The sequence below is a fragment of the Pseudorca crassidens genome, chromosome 1 (assembly GCF_039906515.1).
Source record: "Pseudorca crassidens isolate mPseCra1 chromosome 1, mPseCra1.hap1, whole genome shotgun sequence".
NCBI lineage: Eukaryota > Metazoa > Chordata > Mammalia > Artiodactyla > Delphinidae > Pseudorca > Pseudorca crassidens.
In genome coordinates, this window is record NC_090296.1 from 188,144,428 (window position 1) to 188,160,709 (window position 16,282).

Sequence of the window (16,282 nt, forward strand, 5' to 3'; positions counted from 1 at the left end):
TATTGTTTGTAGATTTTTTAAAGATGGCCATTCTGACCGGTGTGAGGTGATACCTCATTGTAGTTTTGATTTGCATTTCTCTAATGATTAGTGACGTTGAGCATCCTTTCATGTGTTTGTTGGCAATCTGTATATATTCTTTGGAGAAATGTCTATTTAGGTCTTCTGCCCGTTTTTGTATTTGAAACATTCTTATAACTAAATCTTGTGTATGATTCAGATTACTTCCTTGGGGCAACTTCCTGCCAGATCACAGTGTTGTCTCATTGTCTCATTTCCAGTCTTTATAGCTCATTGTATTTAACAGAAATTCCAGAATAATGTAAAATCCCACGGTTGCCATCAGGCGTCCTTATCATTTGCCTACTTAAGAAGAATTCCTTCCTCACCACTATAGATGTTCTCTGTTAGGAAGTGATGCTCATGAATGTTGCTTTCCACATTAATTTCAGTTGTGATAAGTGTTCCACTCATGGAGGCACTCTGTGTGATGAGCATAGAACATGGAAACTTACCCAGTTTGGGTAGTTCTATGAAACTCCTGTGTCTACCGCCTGGTGTGTTACAGTGAAGACACTTAAAAAAACCCTATATTGTGTGAAAAGTCAGTGAAAGTAAGACCTGAGGAATGAGTTGATGTGAGCCAAGTTGATGTGAGTTGATGTGAAGTATCTAAAATTTTGATAGATACTTCAAAACTGCTTAATCAAAGGCTTCATCATTTTATATTTCTATCAGCATGAAAGTGTCCATTTTCTAGCATTCTAACCAGTAATGGATGTTATCAATGTTTTTAACTTTTTGAATCTAATGGATTAAAAATGATATATTTTAAATTTACATTTCCCAGTTACTTGTGAGAGTGAGTACTTTTTCCTCATTTTTATTTCAATTTGTATTTCTACTTTGAATTTCCTGTTCACAGCAGGGCTGTGATTTTCCATTTCATATGTGTCTTTATATTTCAGTGGAGGTTAGTAAAGTTTGCTTCAGGAGCTGCTATCCAATGCTATTTTAAATGACAGCTTTAAAAGTTGGATTTTGAAAGTGATAGGGGCAAGGTTGAGTGATACCATTATATAATGTCAGTTCTGTCGATTTCCCTGGGCAAGTTTTTTATCTTCTTTAAACCTCAGCCTCCTCATTTATAAAGTGGGGATAATAATAGTACCTACTATTTGTCATGAGGGTTAAATGTTTTTGTGAGGATTAATTAATATAAAGTGCCTAGGATAATGGCTGGCACAAAAATTCGACTGTCATCATTTGTTATGTAATGTTGTCACTGTTGTTACTTATTACCACTTTTATTATCAACATTTTGTTAAAGTCAGAGGTGTCTTTGGGGAAAATGGCACTGAATGAGCAAATTAGCAATACTAGGTACAATTTCAGGTCTCTGTTTTACCCAGTACAGTGGTTGTGGATTTACTCCCTTTCCCCAGAGTTGGCTTTTTCATTCCCAGAATTTATGCATTTATACTTCCTTTATGGTCTTAAAGATGTGGTCAAAAAAGAAACAAAGAGAAAACCATAGTAAGTGGAGTATGTTCCTGGGGGCGGAAGGAAGCCGCTCTTCTGGACCTTGAAATCACACCTGCACAGCATGTCGTGAAACCTGTCACATGATGAAAGCTGGATTTCAGAGGCACCTTCCTTATTATACAAACTTCTGCTACAAAGACAGAAAGAATAAAGGGAAGCAAACCTACTCGCTTAGCTTGTCGTCAACAAAGGCTTAGGGGATTTTCTGAGGCACAGATGTGTGTAGTTATGGTTAGATAGACTGACTCAATGGAATTTAAATGCGCAACTGGGAAGAAAAGACTTTTTTGAAATATGAATTTCTTCTTTAAAAAATCTTCAACAGAAGATGAGGATGATGGGGTCCCTCTTATTCCTAAAAGGAGCCTCTGCATTCCAGTTTCTGATTGAATGTAGATACCTTGGTTTGCTTCCATATAGGAACAGTCTCTGAGGAAACTGTCATAGACAGTGAGGTTTGGGGGCACCAGGAGGCCCACTGTGCTGATAGCCTTGCTCTTAACTTTCAGAGTTCAAGGTCTTTGCCTTTAGGTTTTAAGGGTTGGCCGTCTACTTTGTCTTCCAAGTCCTACCTGGAGGAGCAACCATTAAACTACTATGAATCACTAACACCCTAATTGGCATTTATTGTATCCCTTTTATTTAAAGAAGGTGGGTAAAATTGAGGCATGGAAGAAATTAGAAGTTGGGGATTAGGAGAAATAAGGGAATTCCTTTGAAATGTATGCCTAACTTGAAGAGGGCAGGCCTGGATGAGATGACAGAATTGATTGAAGTAATGGAGATGAAGACAAGAGTGAATACAGAGGCAGGTGTCTGTGCCCCCCCGCCCCGCCCCCGTCCAAGAATTGATCGTACGTTGACAGTTTCTTCTATGTCCCTCCTCTCTCCTTCTCCCTCCTACCTCCTCTTATTAAGATTTTGACCGTTTAACTTATCCTCTAAGTTGAAGAGGAGCCCATGGATTAAAAGTGAAGGATTTTCTCTCCACTTGAATGTGCATCAGCACGCATTACCTTCTCACTCATTTACTCAGGGAAACAGTTGGTCAACAAAATTTGGAGGGGGTTCTGGAAAATACCAAAAGTAAAACTAGGAATATTTCATAAAATCCACTTTTATTTCTAGCCTATAGATGTAGATTTTAGATAGTTTGACTACAAAATAGGCAATTGATTACCATTAACCAGGATGGGAAACATGAAGAGAAAAGCAGATTGCAAAATGGAAAAATTTAGTTTTTGAAATCTTGAGTTTGAGGTGCCTGTGGGTCATTCAGGTAGAACTGTTTTATAGCCAACTGAAAATATGGCGCTGGGGCTCCAGAAGGAGGCTTAGGCTGAAGATACAGATTTGGAGTCATTACTTTAAAAAGCTTCAAATATTATTTATAGAAAACTACTTTAGTAATAGTTCATCTTTCAATGAGGTTAAACACAATTGCTTTTTAAAAAATCTATTACATTGTAAAACTTTTTTCTAAATTTTGGTTTTATAACATTGTTTTAACTTTTCAGTGATTCTCTACTGTCAAATTTCGGCTTGTACTTAATTATTTCTCTTGTATCTTTTTGATTTGATAGTCTGATTCAAATGCATTTGTATAATATATTTTAGAGCAAAGAATAACTAAGTAGGATCCAACAAAGAGAAGAGAGAAGACTAATTAAAATAACCCTCAGTTAGTGTGACCTTTTTGTATTCTATATTAAAGAGCATCTATTTCTAATTAAAACATGAATTTATTATTTGAAAATCTTTCCTGAACCATGTTCATAATATAAAATATAAAACTTTAAAATATCAAGATAATTAATTGCAAATATGTTATGACTTGCTAATAAACATTAAGACTAACTGCAGTAGCAGAATTTAGTGAAACAAATGGTTAGAATTGACAGTCACAATGTAAACAGGATGTTAATTAATATGACTCCCATTTTTTCCACTTTGTCTTTTGCTAAACAAGTTTAAGAGTGATACGCTCCATGTGAACTGAATTTCATAATACCCATTTAACAGATCTTCTTAATGCACCAAAGTTTGACAAAAATCAGAATCCAATTTACTCCATCTAATCTAGAAATATTTATACTATTTTGGAGATGGAATTTCGAATTCCTGTTTCCATCATCTTTGCATCTAAGTAGCAGTCATTCTCCCACAACCCTTTATAGTCTACCTTTGTTTTTGCCTGTCAGATATAATACTGCTATTTTAAATTTCTGAACCGCTTACTCTTCTTGCAAGTAGGGGACATCTCTTACACCTCATTAAATCATCTATTTGTTTATCCACCAAAATGCTCATCATATTTCTTTGTACATTTGTAAATGTCTTATCCGAATGGAACTTTTTGTTAGACTATCTCCAAATATCAGACACAGTATGAAATATCTCTTCATTTTACACTCTGTCTAGTCATTCCATGCACTTCCAAACATGCTATAGAAGACAGACAATGTGTTAAAGACAAGCTTAACAGTTCTAAGCAATTCTGTTTCTGTTCTCACATTTTCTCCCCCACTTAAGAAGCCTGAGGAGAGTTGATGTTGTCCAGCTAACATCTAATGGGCCCTATTGCCTATGTGTGAGCAGTAGTATTTTAAAGTAGTCGCCTTACAGATCACAGTGTTCAACATACCAAATGAAAAAAAATTCTGGGATTAGAAAGTTCAAATGATGAAGAAAGATTGCTTAGATTTGTTGCTACTTAGCAATCAGGTGAAACTGAGCAAAAAATGTCATCTCTTGAATTTCTCTGGGTATAAAATATACTTAAGTTTAAAAAAATGATTGGTGTCAGACTAGATGATATTTGAGTTTACCTCAGTGTAACTAAGATTGATTTTTGAAAAAGTAAGCAAAGTGTTTTGTCTCATTAATATCAAATTTTAAAGTACTTAATACTTTATGTTTTAATTATTATCATTCCATTCCATTTTCCTGAGGGGGAATTTGTTTTTTCAGTGATCTACTTTTTATTTGAAAATATATCCATTACTCTCAATAGCTTTTTTTTTTTTTTTTTTTTTTTGTGGTACGCGTGCCTCTCACTGTTGTGGCCTCTCCCGTTGCGGAGCGCAGGCTCCAGATGCGCAGGCTCAGCGGCCATGGCTCACAGGCCCAGCAGCTCCGCGGCATGTGGGATCTTCCCGGACCGGGGCACGAACCCACGTCCCCTGCATCGGCAGGCAGGCTCTCAACCACTGCGCCACCAGGGAAGCCCTCTCAATAGGTTTTAATCAATAATAGAATAAGCAAATGACATATTCTGTTTCAATAATTTCATGCCACTTTACTTAAGTAACCCTTCTCAAGGCAAGATTCTTTTTGTAATATCTTAGTCTGTACCATTCACTTCGGTGTGCTTTTTTGACACTTAAGAGAATTCATCTCCATGAATAGAGTATGAATTACTCTATTTATTAGTATTGAAAAAAAAGGGAATAGGAGGTTGCAAATAGATTATAGAGAAGTAGCAGCTATTTTTGTAAAGAAGCTGTGGGAAAAATGAGGACAAATCAGGACATAATCGTCTGCATTTTGGGAATGCATTCCAGTGGCATCTTGCTGGGGAAGCTGAGTGTGGGAATGACAAAGTCTAATAGGAAGTGCTTTGGCATTTAAGTTGCTTTGGTCATCAGCACAGACAGGTGACCCTGGCTGAGTAAAGGTGATCCAAAATGTTCCTTCTCATGCATTCTAGTTATTCTGCATCTCTGCAACAGCAGTGAGAGTCAACCACTTTGAGTTATAAAATCAGGCACTGAACTCCTAAAAGATGAGACACTTCTAGGTGTCCACATCATCTGAAACAAAGCAAAGGGGGAACAAGGCAAGCATCTCACGAAATCCTGCAAAGCAACCAGGAGACGTTTCTGCCCAGCAATGCATGGTGAACCATAACCAACAATGAATGACTGGTTGTTTTTTATTTCACATATATAAAATATCATTGACTTTTTTCTTAGTGTGCTGTACTGTTTTAAAGAATATGAAACTATGTATACGTTACTCTGAATTTTATTTTTGGATAAACTTATTTTTCTAAAAGGTCTTAAACAACACCATTGCAAATTACCATGTCATACAAAAATGAGCTTTCTTATGAAGTCTTAGAGATTTAGAAGAATTCCTAATTAAGGCCGTGTGACAATTTGTTTCAGTGTTTTACATAAAACTGTCAGGAATTTTAAATCGACTAGCAACCTTTTTTTTATTATTAATTAATTAAATTATTTTATTTTATTTATTTTTGGCTGAGTTGGGTCTTCGTTGCCTGCGCGGGCTTTCTCTAGTTACGGCTTGCGGAGGCTGCTCTTTGTTGCAGTGCGCGGGCTTCTCATTGCGGTGGCTTCTCTTGTTGCAGAGTACGGGCTTTAGGCGCGCGGGCTTCAGTAGTTGTGGTGCACGGGCTTTGTTGCTCCGCGGCATGTGGGATTTTCCCGGACCAGGGCTTGAACCCGTGTCCCCTGCATTGGCAGGCGGATTCTTAACCACTACGCCACCAGGGAAGCCCTAAATTGACTAGCAACTTTAAAAACTAATATCTGAACCAAATTCCTTAGTTGTAGTTTATTTTTAAATTAATAATGCTACATATTTTTTAATTGTAGTATTACATTCATTTCTGTTCCTTTGGGTAAGAAGGTGACTGAGGGACAGATTGGATGTACAGAGGAAATCGCCCTGACTTGGGACCAGCAGCGGTGGATGATGGGACCTTGTTCTGTTACTCGTTGGCTGAGTGAGCTTAGATATGTTGACACCACCTCATCTTTCTGCCCATGAAAGATTGTCCACGTCCATTGACTGAGAGCCTGCTCTGTACCGGGCAGCATGATTACTAATCTTTACAGCAGCACTTCCTGGTGGGCATTATTACACCCATTTTATAAATGAAGAAAGTGAAGCTCAGAAGGTCAGGCACCTTGCCCAGGGTCACACTGCTAGTGAGCCGCCAATGCTGAGATTCTGAACTGTCTGCATATAAAGCCCATGTGTTCATTCCACGAATTTATAATCCTCTGAGTTATTTATACTTCACTTTGGGAATCTCTATCCTGACCATATTCTGCTTTTTTATACCTTTTTTACTGCTGAGAATTCTTCTGAAAACCTGTTATTGATTTTTAACTAACTACATTTTGAGCAATTGTTCCTTGACACATTTTTCTAAATCTGATTGGTTTCTCAGTGTGTCATCACAGATCATCTCTAGACAAACTGATTTCATGTAGTCTGTCAAACTGGATGAGTCTATTCTCATCCCTTTATATAATTGTAAATAAAATTATTGAAAATAGTATCCTCTTACCTCTCAATGTCAGGATTCTTTTCAGGACATCTTGCCTCCAATATATTGTTGTGTAATTATTTCATCAGGTGGTTGTCGGGTTTCATTTGTAATCTCTCTGTCCATGGTTTTCTCTACAGAAATAGAAGAATTAAAAGAAAAAGTGCAGCTCATGAGAATGTTCTGCCAGAACGGCACATTCTTTTAGTAAATGCTGTAGAGTTACAGAGTCCTGGTTTGTCATCCAAACCTATGCTAGTTCACTCTTTTCAGAATCTGATTCTCTTGCTTTCGTATATATTCATCGTACATGCTGAGAGCCAGCTGTATAAAAATGTCTTCAGGCTCAGAGGTTCCTTTTGTAATAGAAAGAAACTTTAATTGCTGCAAGGCTGAAGATACCAGCTGTGTTCAAAAATAGCTATACTGTTTTAGCAAAATATACATTAATTTCCCCAGTGGTGAAAAATGTTTAAAAAATATAAATGAAGTAGTTAGTCCCTATAGGATCAAGGAAATAATGACAAACTATTTTAATTATGTTTAGAAGTTCAGACTTTAGCGTTCTTATCATCTTATTACTTCCAGTAAGTTAGCTTCCTTTAGGTGCTTCCATCCTAGGCAAATCCTAGGCAAATTCTGTGACAAGCTGTGCTTCATCTTATGCCTCTGTACTTTACATCTGGAGATTATGGAATTTAGATGCTGACTTTGACATAACTTTATAAAATTGGTGTAGTAAGATTAGCCCTTCTCTTTTGTCTACAGGTTTGATATGTGGCTGCTGTAATTACCTCGTAAGTCAGTTCTGAAAGTTTAAGAACCGGGGAAAGCGGGATGGCGTGGAGTGAGGTAGAATCTGCTGTCCTCTTGAGTAGAATCTGCTCTCGTCTTTTGTAAACTCTGGAATGATATTTATTAGGCTGTATGAGTCTAAGCCAGAGAATTAGGGTCAGTAGCTCCCCCAGGTTTATATTCACCTATAAGTGTCATACATACATTGATGATTTTATGCATGTTGTCAGTACTGAATAAAATTTATTAAGTAGATATTAGTTAGGAAGGGCTTTGTTTAGAATTCTTTGCATATTGTGATACCTAATGGTGGAATTTTCTAATAGTTGAGTTGACACATCTTAGATGATTTTTCTTTAATTTTATTTATTTAATTATTAAAATATATGTTACACAGCAGTATATGACTACATCTCCAAAGAAAGTAAAGTATTTCCAGATAAGTTGATCTATCCTCAAATCTACTTCTCCAGGAAATAAAATACATTGTTATCAGTTTGGTATATATCCTCCAGACCTGGATTTGATATTTTATATATATATATATATATATATATATATATATGTGTGTGTGTGTGTGTGTGTGTGTGTATATATATATACACACACATACATACAGACACACACACACACACAGAAAACATATGGTGTTGCTTTGTGTGTATGTGTTTTATATAAATAGTACCATACTTTGTATTGTTGATCATTTTTCAAGAAAGTTTTTCAAGGGTTTGCCAGTTTGCAGCTCTGGTTAAAAAGAGTTCCATACCACCATTTCTATCTCAGGCAAAACTGTGAAGGAGATGAAATTTTTTTCTTGGTCTCTATTATTTTGTGCATTATCTTTTCGTCCATTTTTATTTTTCAATCCCTCCTCTCTACTTTCTCATCCTATCACTTAGACCTTAAGGAAAGGATTCCTATCCTTCACTTTGAACGTAAGTCAGTGTATTACTTACAACACGTATATTAATTGTTAGCACCAAGTACAAAATAGAACGCTTTGTTCCAGTTAAAAGAACTTCCAGTACCAATAAGACAATGTGGAAATGTTTTAGAGAGCATGAGATTTCTTCTTTGTCCCTGAAGTCCCACCTATTAGGTACCTGCTCATTCTGTGAGGCCATGAGCCAACTCAGCCCAAGCATATTTTGAAAGAAAATGCACAAATTTTGAACAGGGCTTACATTTGGTTATGGAACCATTTGTCAGAGCTCCAGTTTATAATTTGAAATCATGGGGCTCCTCTATTCAACCAGGAGGAAGGCAGTGAGGTATTAAGAGTTCAGCATGTCCAAATGAAAAGGAGACAGATTATTTGCTCTGAGAATATGTAACAGCATGTACCACTACAACTGTTTTTATGTGGTAGTGATGGTTGTAACATAGCTAAGAGCCCAGTGGCCCAAAACAAAGAACTTCTGTGTTCCCTACCACCAGGCTTTTGCTCCTCTGGGGTCATTTTGGACCCCAAACTTTAAAAAATTGTTCACAGCTACTTACATATACCTCTGTGGTTTTCAAATTCATGATCCTGCTGCTGTTTTCTACCTTAAGGAATGCATACCTACTTATTACATATCAGGCAAGATGCCAACCATTTTTATATACTTTATATTTTATCAAAGATGTCAGGTTTAGTAAGGCAAAGATGAGGATACCCATTTTACAGGTGAGGCCATTGAAGTTCAAGGTCACCTAACTAAAGTGGTTGTTTCATAATTCAAACTGAGATGACGTTAACTGCAAAGTCTGTCTTTTCCATTAAGCCTTGCAGCTTCTTTTTATATCCCTTGTTTTCAAACAATATTGCATAGACTTTTTTTTATAAGCAGTCTTGCATTATATTTTGGACCCACTCTAAATTAGTGTCATTTTGGAGAAAGTTTAAAAACTAAACTATGGAGTATTCATAATTAGGTATGAATGTAATTTGCCATGTTGGAAATTCTGCCAGCCAAAACCCATTTAAAGTCTTGCTGATAGAAGTTTTCTTTTCACTAAGAGCATCTGCTAGCTAAAATAATGACCAAAAGGGAGAAGCCACTCGAATAATCAAGTCTGTTCACTGACTAAACTTGTTTCTCTGTTCCCAAATTCTTAGATTAATGAAGACCCTGAGTTGTTTTGAGGCATTACACAAAGTATTCCTCTGTGTCCTCCCAGTGTTTTCAAGAGGAATTAGAATTTTCCCTGGCTGTCCAGTTATCTGACACTTTTTTTGTTTTTAATGTAATGGACTTGTGGTTTAGCATTTCACTGCCTTTTTGTGGTTGCAAAATTAATTGAACTACTTAAAAGTATTTCCCTGTTAAGATATCATATTTACATCAGGTGTAATTTTTGTATACATTTTACGTTGCATTGAGTGAAAACACAGGTGTTCTAGAACGACCTGTTTTTGTGTTTGTATTCTTAACCGATATGTTTACTCTATATTGATATTTGAACTCATCAAAGCAAAATTTATTATTCTAAATAAAATTGATAGTTTGGTCTTTCATTTCTTGTCACAGCTCTAAGCATTTTGCTTTGGGAAGAGAATACTATTTTGAGTCTAACAAAATATCTTAAGATTATTGAATATATTTATGCTTAGCAAACTTTAAATATTCAGGAAACTTATTTGAAAATCAACTTATTATTTTGAATTTTGAGTTAATAATTTAGGCATTTCATAAAGTGAGATACCTCTGTTTTTAAATGTGATTTATGTTATTTAAATAGTGAAGCTCTGTTACTGAGTTTTGGGAACGATGTTTTGACATGGTACGAGATGTACCACTGATTTGCTAAGACCTTGTACGTATTTTTGTTTTATCCACTGAAACCATTGCTCAGGTATTTGTGAAATGGCTTAGGGATAGCATTCAGAAATGCATTTGTGGAAGTCTCACCTCACACTAGTCAGAATGGCCATCATCAGAAAGTCTACAAGGAACAAATGCTGGAGAGGGTATGGAGAAAAGGGAATCTTCCTACACTGTTGGTGGGAATATAAATTGATGCAGCCACTACGGAAAACAGTATCGAGTTTCCTTAAACTAAAAATAGAGCTACCACATGATCCAGCAATCCCACTTCTGGACATGTATCCAGAAAAGAAACTAATTCAAAAAGATATATGTACCCCAATGTTTATAGGAGCGCTATTTACAATAGCCAAGACATGGAAACAACCCAAGTGCCCATCAACAGACAATTGGTTTAAGAAGATGTAGTATATATACAATGGAATATTACTCGACCATAAAAAAGATTGAAATGTTGCCATTTGCAGCAACATGGATGGACCTAGAGAATATCATACTAAGTGGCATAAGTCATAGAAAGACAAATATATGATATTACTTATATGTGGAATCTAAAAAATAATACAAATGAATCTATATACAAAACAAACTCACAGATAGAAAACAAACTTATGGTTACCAAAGGGTGAAAGGGAGGAGGGGGAGAGATAAATTAGGAGTATGGAGTTAACAGGTACATACTACTATACATAAAATAGATAAGCAGCAAGGATTTACTGTGTGACACAGGGAACTATAGTTACTATCTTGTAATAACCTGTAATGGAAAATCTGAAAATATATGTAACTGAATCACTTTGCTGTACACCTGAAACTAACAATATTGTAAATCACCTATACTTCAATTAAAAAATCAAATTAAAAGAATATCCTTTTTGAAAAAAAAAAGAAATGCATTTGTGGCTGATGTTTCAGCAATACAGGCAAGACTTTCTGTGTCTGTGAATTTCTTAGATTGGAAGGATCTTCTAAATAGTGTTCTCAGTTCAGTGATTCAAATTTTAGACAACAAAATTCTGAGAAGCCACTGGCAATATCATTAAGTCTACCACCACCTTTATAGTCAGTCTTATTGCATGTTTCAGTTAAGTCCACCGGTCTGAAATATAAGCCAATTTCTGGTTATTTCCCCCCACCAAAGAATGTTGTTCTGCTTGAGGCATTGTCACAAGAGCTTAAATTCTTCCATGCCTAGAAATGTCAATTTACGTTGACATTTTTATATTTGTTGTTGTTTTTAGAGCATCAGGGCATCGGGCCTTATCCTGTTGGAAACAATCCTTTTTGGGTCTCTGCTTCTCTACTTTCCGGTAAGTAACATATTTTTATAATTGCATGTTTAAAATAGCCACTCTATTTTGCTATATACGTATACTATATTATATATACTACGTACTATATGTATATATGCTTATATATATTTCTATATCTGTATGCAAGTTTGTATACCTATATCTATATTGTATAAAATGTAGATGTAGATATATGGTAGATATATAAACAAGGGCTTTACAGATATTTAAATCCTGGCTCTTACCTATTGGGTGACCTTAGACAAGCTGATTAGCATTTCTAAACTAACGTTGGTTTCCTCTTGTAAAATGGAGCTAATTATTCTTTTCTTCCCAAATTTGTGAGAAGTGTTAACTGCTTAAGTGAGCTCACATATGAAAGGCATGCTTGGTATGTACATATAAACACTGGTTTCCTTCTTCTTCCCCCTCTACCTGAATCAGAACCATGAGACACACCAAGTAGTTAATGCTGAAAATTTCCAAATGGTCACATAGACAAATAAGCAGAATAAATGTGTGTGTGGTACTAGTGGTGTGGAGAATCATAACAGACCTTCCTGTCGCACTAGTTACATATCTGTAACCAGAAGATAAGTACTGATTCTACTAATTCAGTTCAACCACTTGTATTCAGCAGTTCTTGTGTGTTAAGCACTTTGCTAATCTGGGAGTACTCTGTAAGTGAGAGAAACTTGCTTTCTCTTCTCAAGAAGGTTACAGCTTAGAAGAGGAGATGAGGAAGTACAGGTAGTTATAATATAATGTGACAAAAGTTAGGAAGAATAGAAGAGCAGGATGCTGTGGAGGCACTTAGGAGAGACGCCTAACCAAGTCTGGGGAATAAAATATCACTTGACCAAGATCTGAAAGATGAATAGATGTTAGAGAAGGAAAAGGTAGGCCTTCCAGGGCACCACATTCTTTTTGGTTTTCCCCTTACCTCACTAACTGCTCCATTTCAGCCTTCTTTGCTGATTCTTAATCTTCTTTCCCACTTTTTACTACTTGAGTGTCTCAGGACTAGTCCTTGTAGCTTTGCTTAGTCTACATTCTCCCTTGGGATCTCGTCTAGCCTCAGAAGCTTTAAATGTTGTTGAATTGACAATGACTCCTTACTTTATATCTCCAGCCTAGACTTCTCCCCCAAGCTCCAAACTCATTTTCAACTGCTTACCTGACAACTCCATTGGAAGGTCCAGTAGAATTCCCTGTCATGTTCCTAACTGAGATACTGACCTCCCAAAGTCAGCCCGTCTCTCTGTCTCCATTGACGGCGACTGCAGCCTTCTGGTTACTCAGGCCCCACACCTGGGAGTCATCCTTAACAACTCTCTTTCTCTCACATCCATCAGAAAACCTTCAAAACATAGCAAAGATCCAGCCACTCCCCACCAGTTCACTGTTACTGCCCTAGCCTAAACCACAGTCACTGTCTTCTGAGTTATTGCTGCATTCTCTTCCTCCATGCTTACCCCCTACGATCTATCTTCAAAATATCAACCGGTTTGAATGCCAAAGTTAGACCATGGCATTCCTCTCCTCAAAACTCTGAAAACGTTTCTCATTTTACTTACGGTAAAAGCCAGAATCCTTAGGATGGCCTTCAAGGCCCGACATGATTTGGATCCTGCGCCTGCATTACTTCATTTTCTGATCATCTTTCCTGACTCACTGTTTACAAGCGTTCTTAATCTACCCAGGTTTTCTACTTCTTGAATTACATTTTATATTTCTCCTTAAGATAGAAATGTATTTAGGTATAATCATTTTTATTTTTCCATGCAATTATCCATATTACTTAAGTTTTCTAATTTACTAGCATAGAGTTCTACACAGTAATTAATAATAGAAGCAGTATAATAATACAAAGACTGTTTATCATGCCTGGTACTGTTCCTGTATAAATGGCATGTTGTACATTGTAACATTTAATCTTCCTGGTTGAACTACCAGGCAGGTATTTAACCAAAGTCATAGAATCACCCAGTTACAACGTGAAAGCCTGAAATGACTTCAGTATTCTGAGTAATAATCTTAATCATCTGAATATCTTCTCTTGCTCTGCCATCATCTTTTTCGTGAACCTCTGCTATTTTAAAATATATTTTCTACCCAGTAGCCAGAGGGGTATTTTAAAATATCAAATATAACCTCTCACCACTTCTATACCTTCTCAGTGTTCTTAGAATAAAGATCAAAACCCTGACATGGTTTATGTTATGTAAGTGTGGTCCTTACCGCACCCTTTCCCCCCAGCCTCATCCAATACTACTTTTCTCTTCACTTTCTGCATCTACCTACCCTGACCTTCTTTCAGTTTTTAAATGAAACAGGATCTCTCTGATGGTAGGTATAATAATGGCTCCCCAGAGATGTCCACAGTCCTAATTCCTGGAACCTGTGAATACGTTACCTTATATGGAAAAGGGAACTTGGCAGATGTGATTAAATTAAGGACTTCAAAATAAGGAGATTATTCTGGATTATCTGAATGGTCCAAGTTTCCTAAGTGAAAAAGAGAAACAGAAAAGAGAGAGTCAAAGAGATAGCATCATGAAAAATATTGGACTGGCTACTGCTGGCTTTGAAGATGGAGGAAGGGGCCACAAGCCAAGGAATGCAGGTGCCTCTAGGAGCTGGAAATGGCGAAGGAACAGACTCTCCCCTTGATTTTAGTTCCATAAGACCCATCTTGGACTTCTTACTTCCAGAACTGTAAGATAATAAATCTGTGCTATTTTAAGCCACTAAATTTGTGCTATATTACAGCAGCAACAGGAAACTAATGTGCCTCTTCTCATAGGACCTTTTTGCATGCTTTGCTTCAGTTATGAAGAATTCTCCTCTCTTCTTTCCCCCCATTCCCATCTCACCAATTCTTCTGCCTATTAACAACTAGTCATCCTTTAGATTTCTACTTAAATATCACTTTTTCAGGAAAGCTTTCCTTGACCGCAAACTAAGTCAAATTCCTTATAATAACTTCTCATGGACTCCCTTTCTTAACCACACCTATCTCTAAGTATGCATTCAAAAGTGCAATTATTTGGTTAGTGTCACTCTCCCACACAGACTCTAGTTCAGGGAGAGCAATGGCCTGTTTCTGTGTGGCTCACTATTGTACCTGCAGCACTTAGCCTAGTACCTGTCACCGTAGTTGAAGCACAGTAAATATGCAGTGAATGAATGAATGAGGTTATATTTGGATGCATTTAGAACTGTATCCTAAACTAGTGGCTATTGTCCTATTGAAATAGCCTCCAAAGAATCTGCTGGATTGTGGAAGACCAAGAATGATAGTCCTATTCATACTACTTTATTTAGTGCGTACAGCTAGGCATTAGAACACTTTTTAATGTTATTTTTAGGTGTTAGCAAATTTGGGTTTATTTTTTACTTATTCAAATCAAGTGGCCATAATAAGGAGCATGGCCTAAAAGCTATAGAATTTTAAAGCCTCATAAACAGAAGAAGTATTCTAGAAAAGAAGGACGTTTGAAAGAATAGTAAATGTTAGGCTGCTAAATGTTCAAAGCAGTTATTAGAGACCCTTTCATTGACTGGGATCCAGTCTTGAAAGTCACCTAATGGACCTATACTTGTGATGATATCAAGTACAAAGAAAAAGAGGAGAGAGAAATGGAAATTTAGAAAGAATAAAAGACAACACTTCTGCTTGACAATTCTATTGTGCCTGGGAGGAAAAAAACAGAAAAGAAGACTTACCAAAGCAATTCTGTCCAACAGGAACATAAGGATGCCTCATCATGTTGACTTCATGTTTAACTAGCTGTCTAGTTCATCTTTCATAACAGAAATTCTTTCTGCAACTGCTTGAAATATTAATGGGTAGCTCTCAACTTCATGCCGCATACCTTGGTTTTTAAATAAGTTAGTGTTCATGCTCTGATGGCAGAAAGGGCCAAATTATTTAATGAAGATTTGGATGTAGCATAAGATACAGGAGGAGAAAAGACATTAAAATATATTATTGATTGAGTATGGAAAGGGAAGTAATTTTATTTTAGGTGAGAAAATGGAAGATGATGTCTCAGAAATTGATAATAAAATCTTTGGCTACATAGGGAATGTTTATGCACATGGGTGTATGTGCATAGAGCATTCTTGACAAGAAGAATAACTTGGTCATTAGACCAGAGCTCATTGGCTTCCTTGGGTGTTGCAGAGTGAAGTTTATGACTTTGGGCTAGAGTTTTTGCTATAAGGAGGACCTCTATAATAAATGATAAAGGTGATTAAGTAAACCTAATATAGCCAAATGATCTAATTATTTGATGGTGTAAATGTGACCTATATTTATCTGTTAAATATTAATATCTTACTTTCTCTGTTCCTTGTGTGGCCTGTACCGGAATTGCTTATAAAATTTTTACTTGGGGTTGCAGTTGTTTTAAACAGTGTTCTTGAGCAAAGTAGAGTTGTTTCTCGGGCTGGGTAACTCCATGGAAGGACGCTTTGAGGAGATTCACTGTTCTACTGAGTTGTTATGCAGTGAGCCTTTTCTTCTTTTTATG

General features: G+C 36.5%; 1 protein-coding gene across 1 annotated transcript in view; it reads left to right on the forward strand.

Annotated features, from left to right (window-relative positions):
* The window catches only part of GPR158 (G protein-coupled receptor 158), a 324,536-nt gene that overhangs the window by 208,979 nt on the left and 99,275 nt on the right, over positions 1-16,282 (forward strand). Inside the window, exon 5 of the mRNA XM_067703480.1 lies at positions 11,694-11,762. Within this exon, the coding sequence (XP_067559581.1) occupies positions 11,694-11,762 (69 nt within the window). The remainder of the gene's footprint in view (positions 1-11,693; positions 11,763-16,282) is intronic.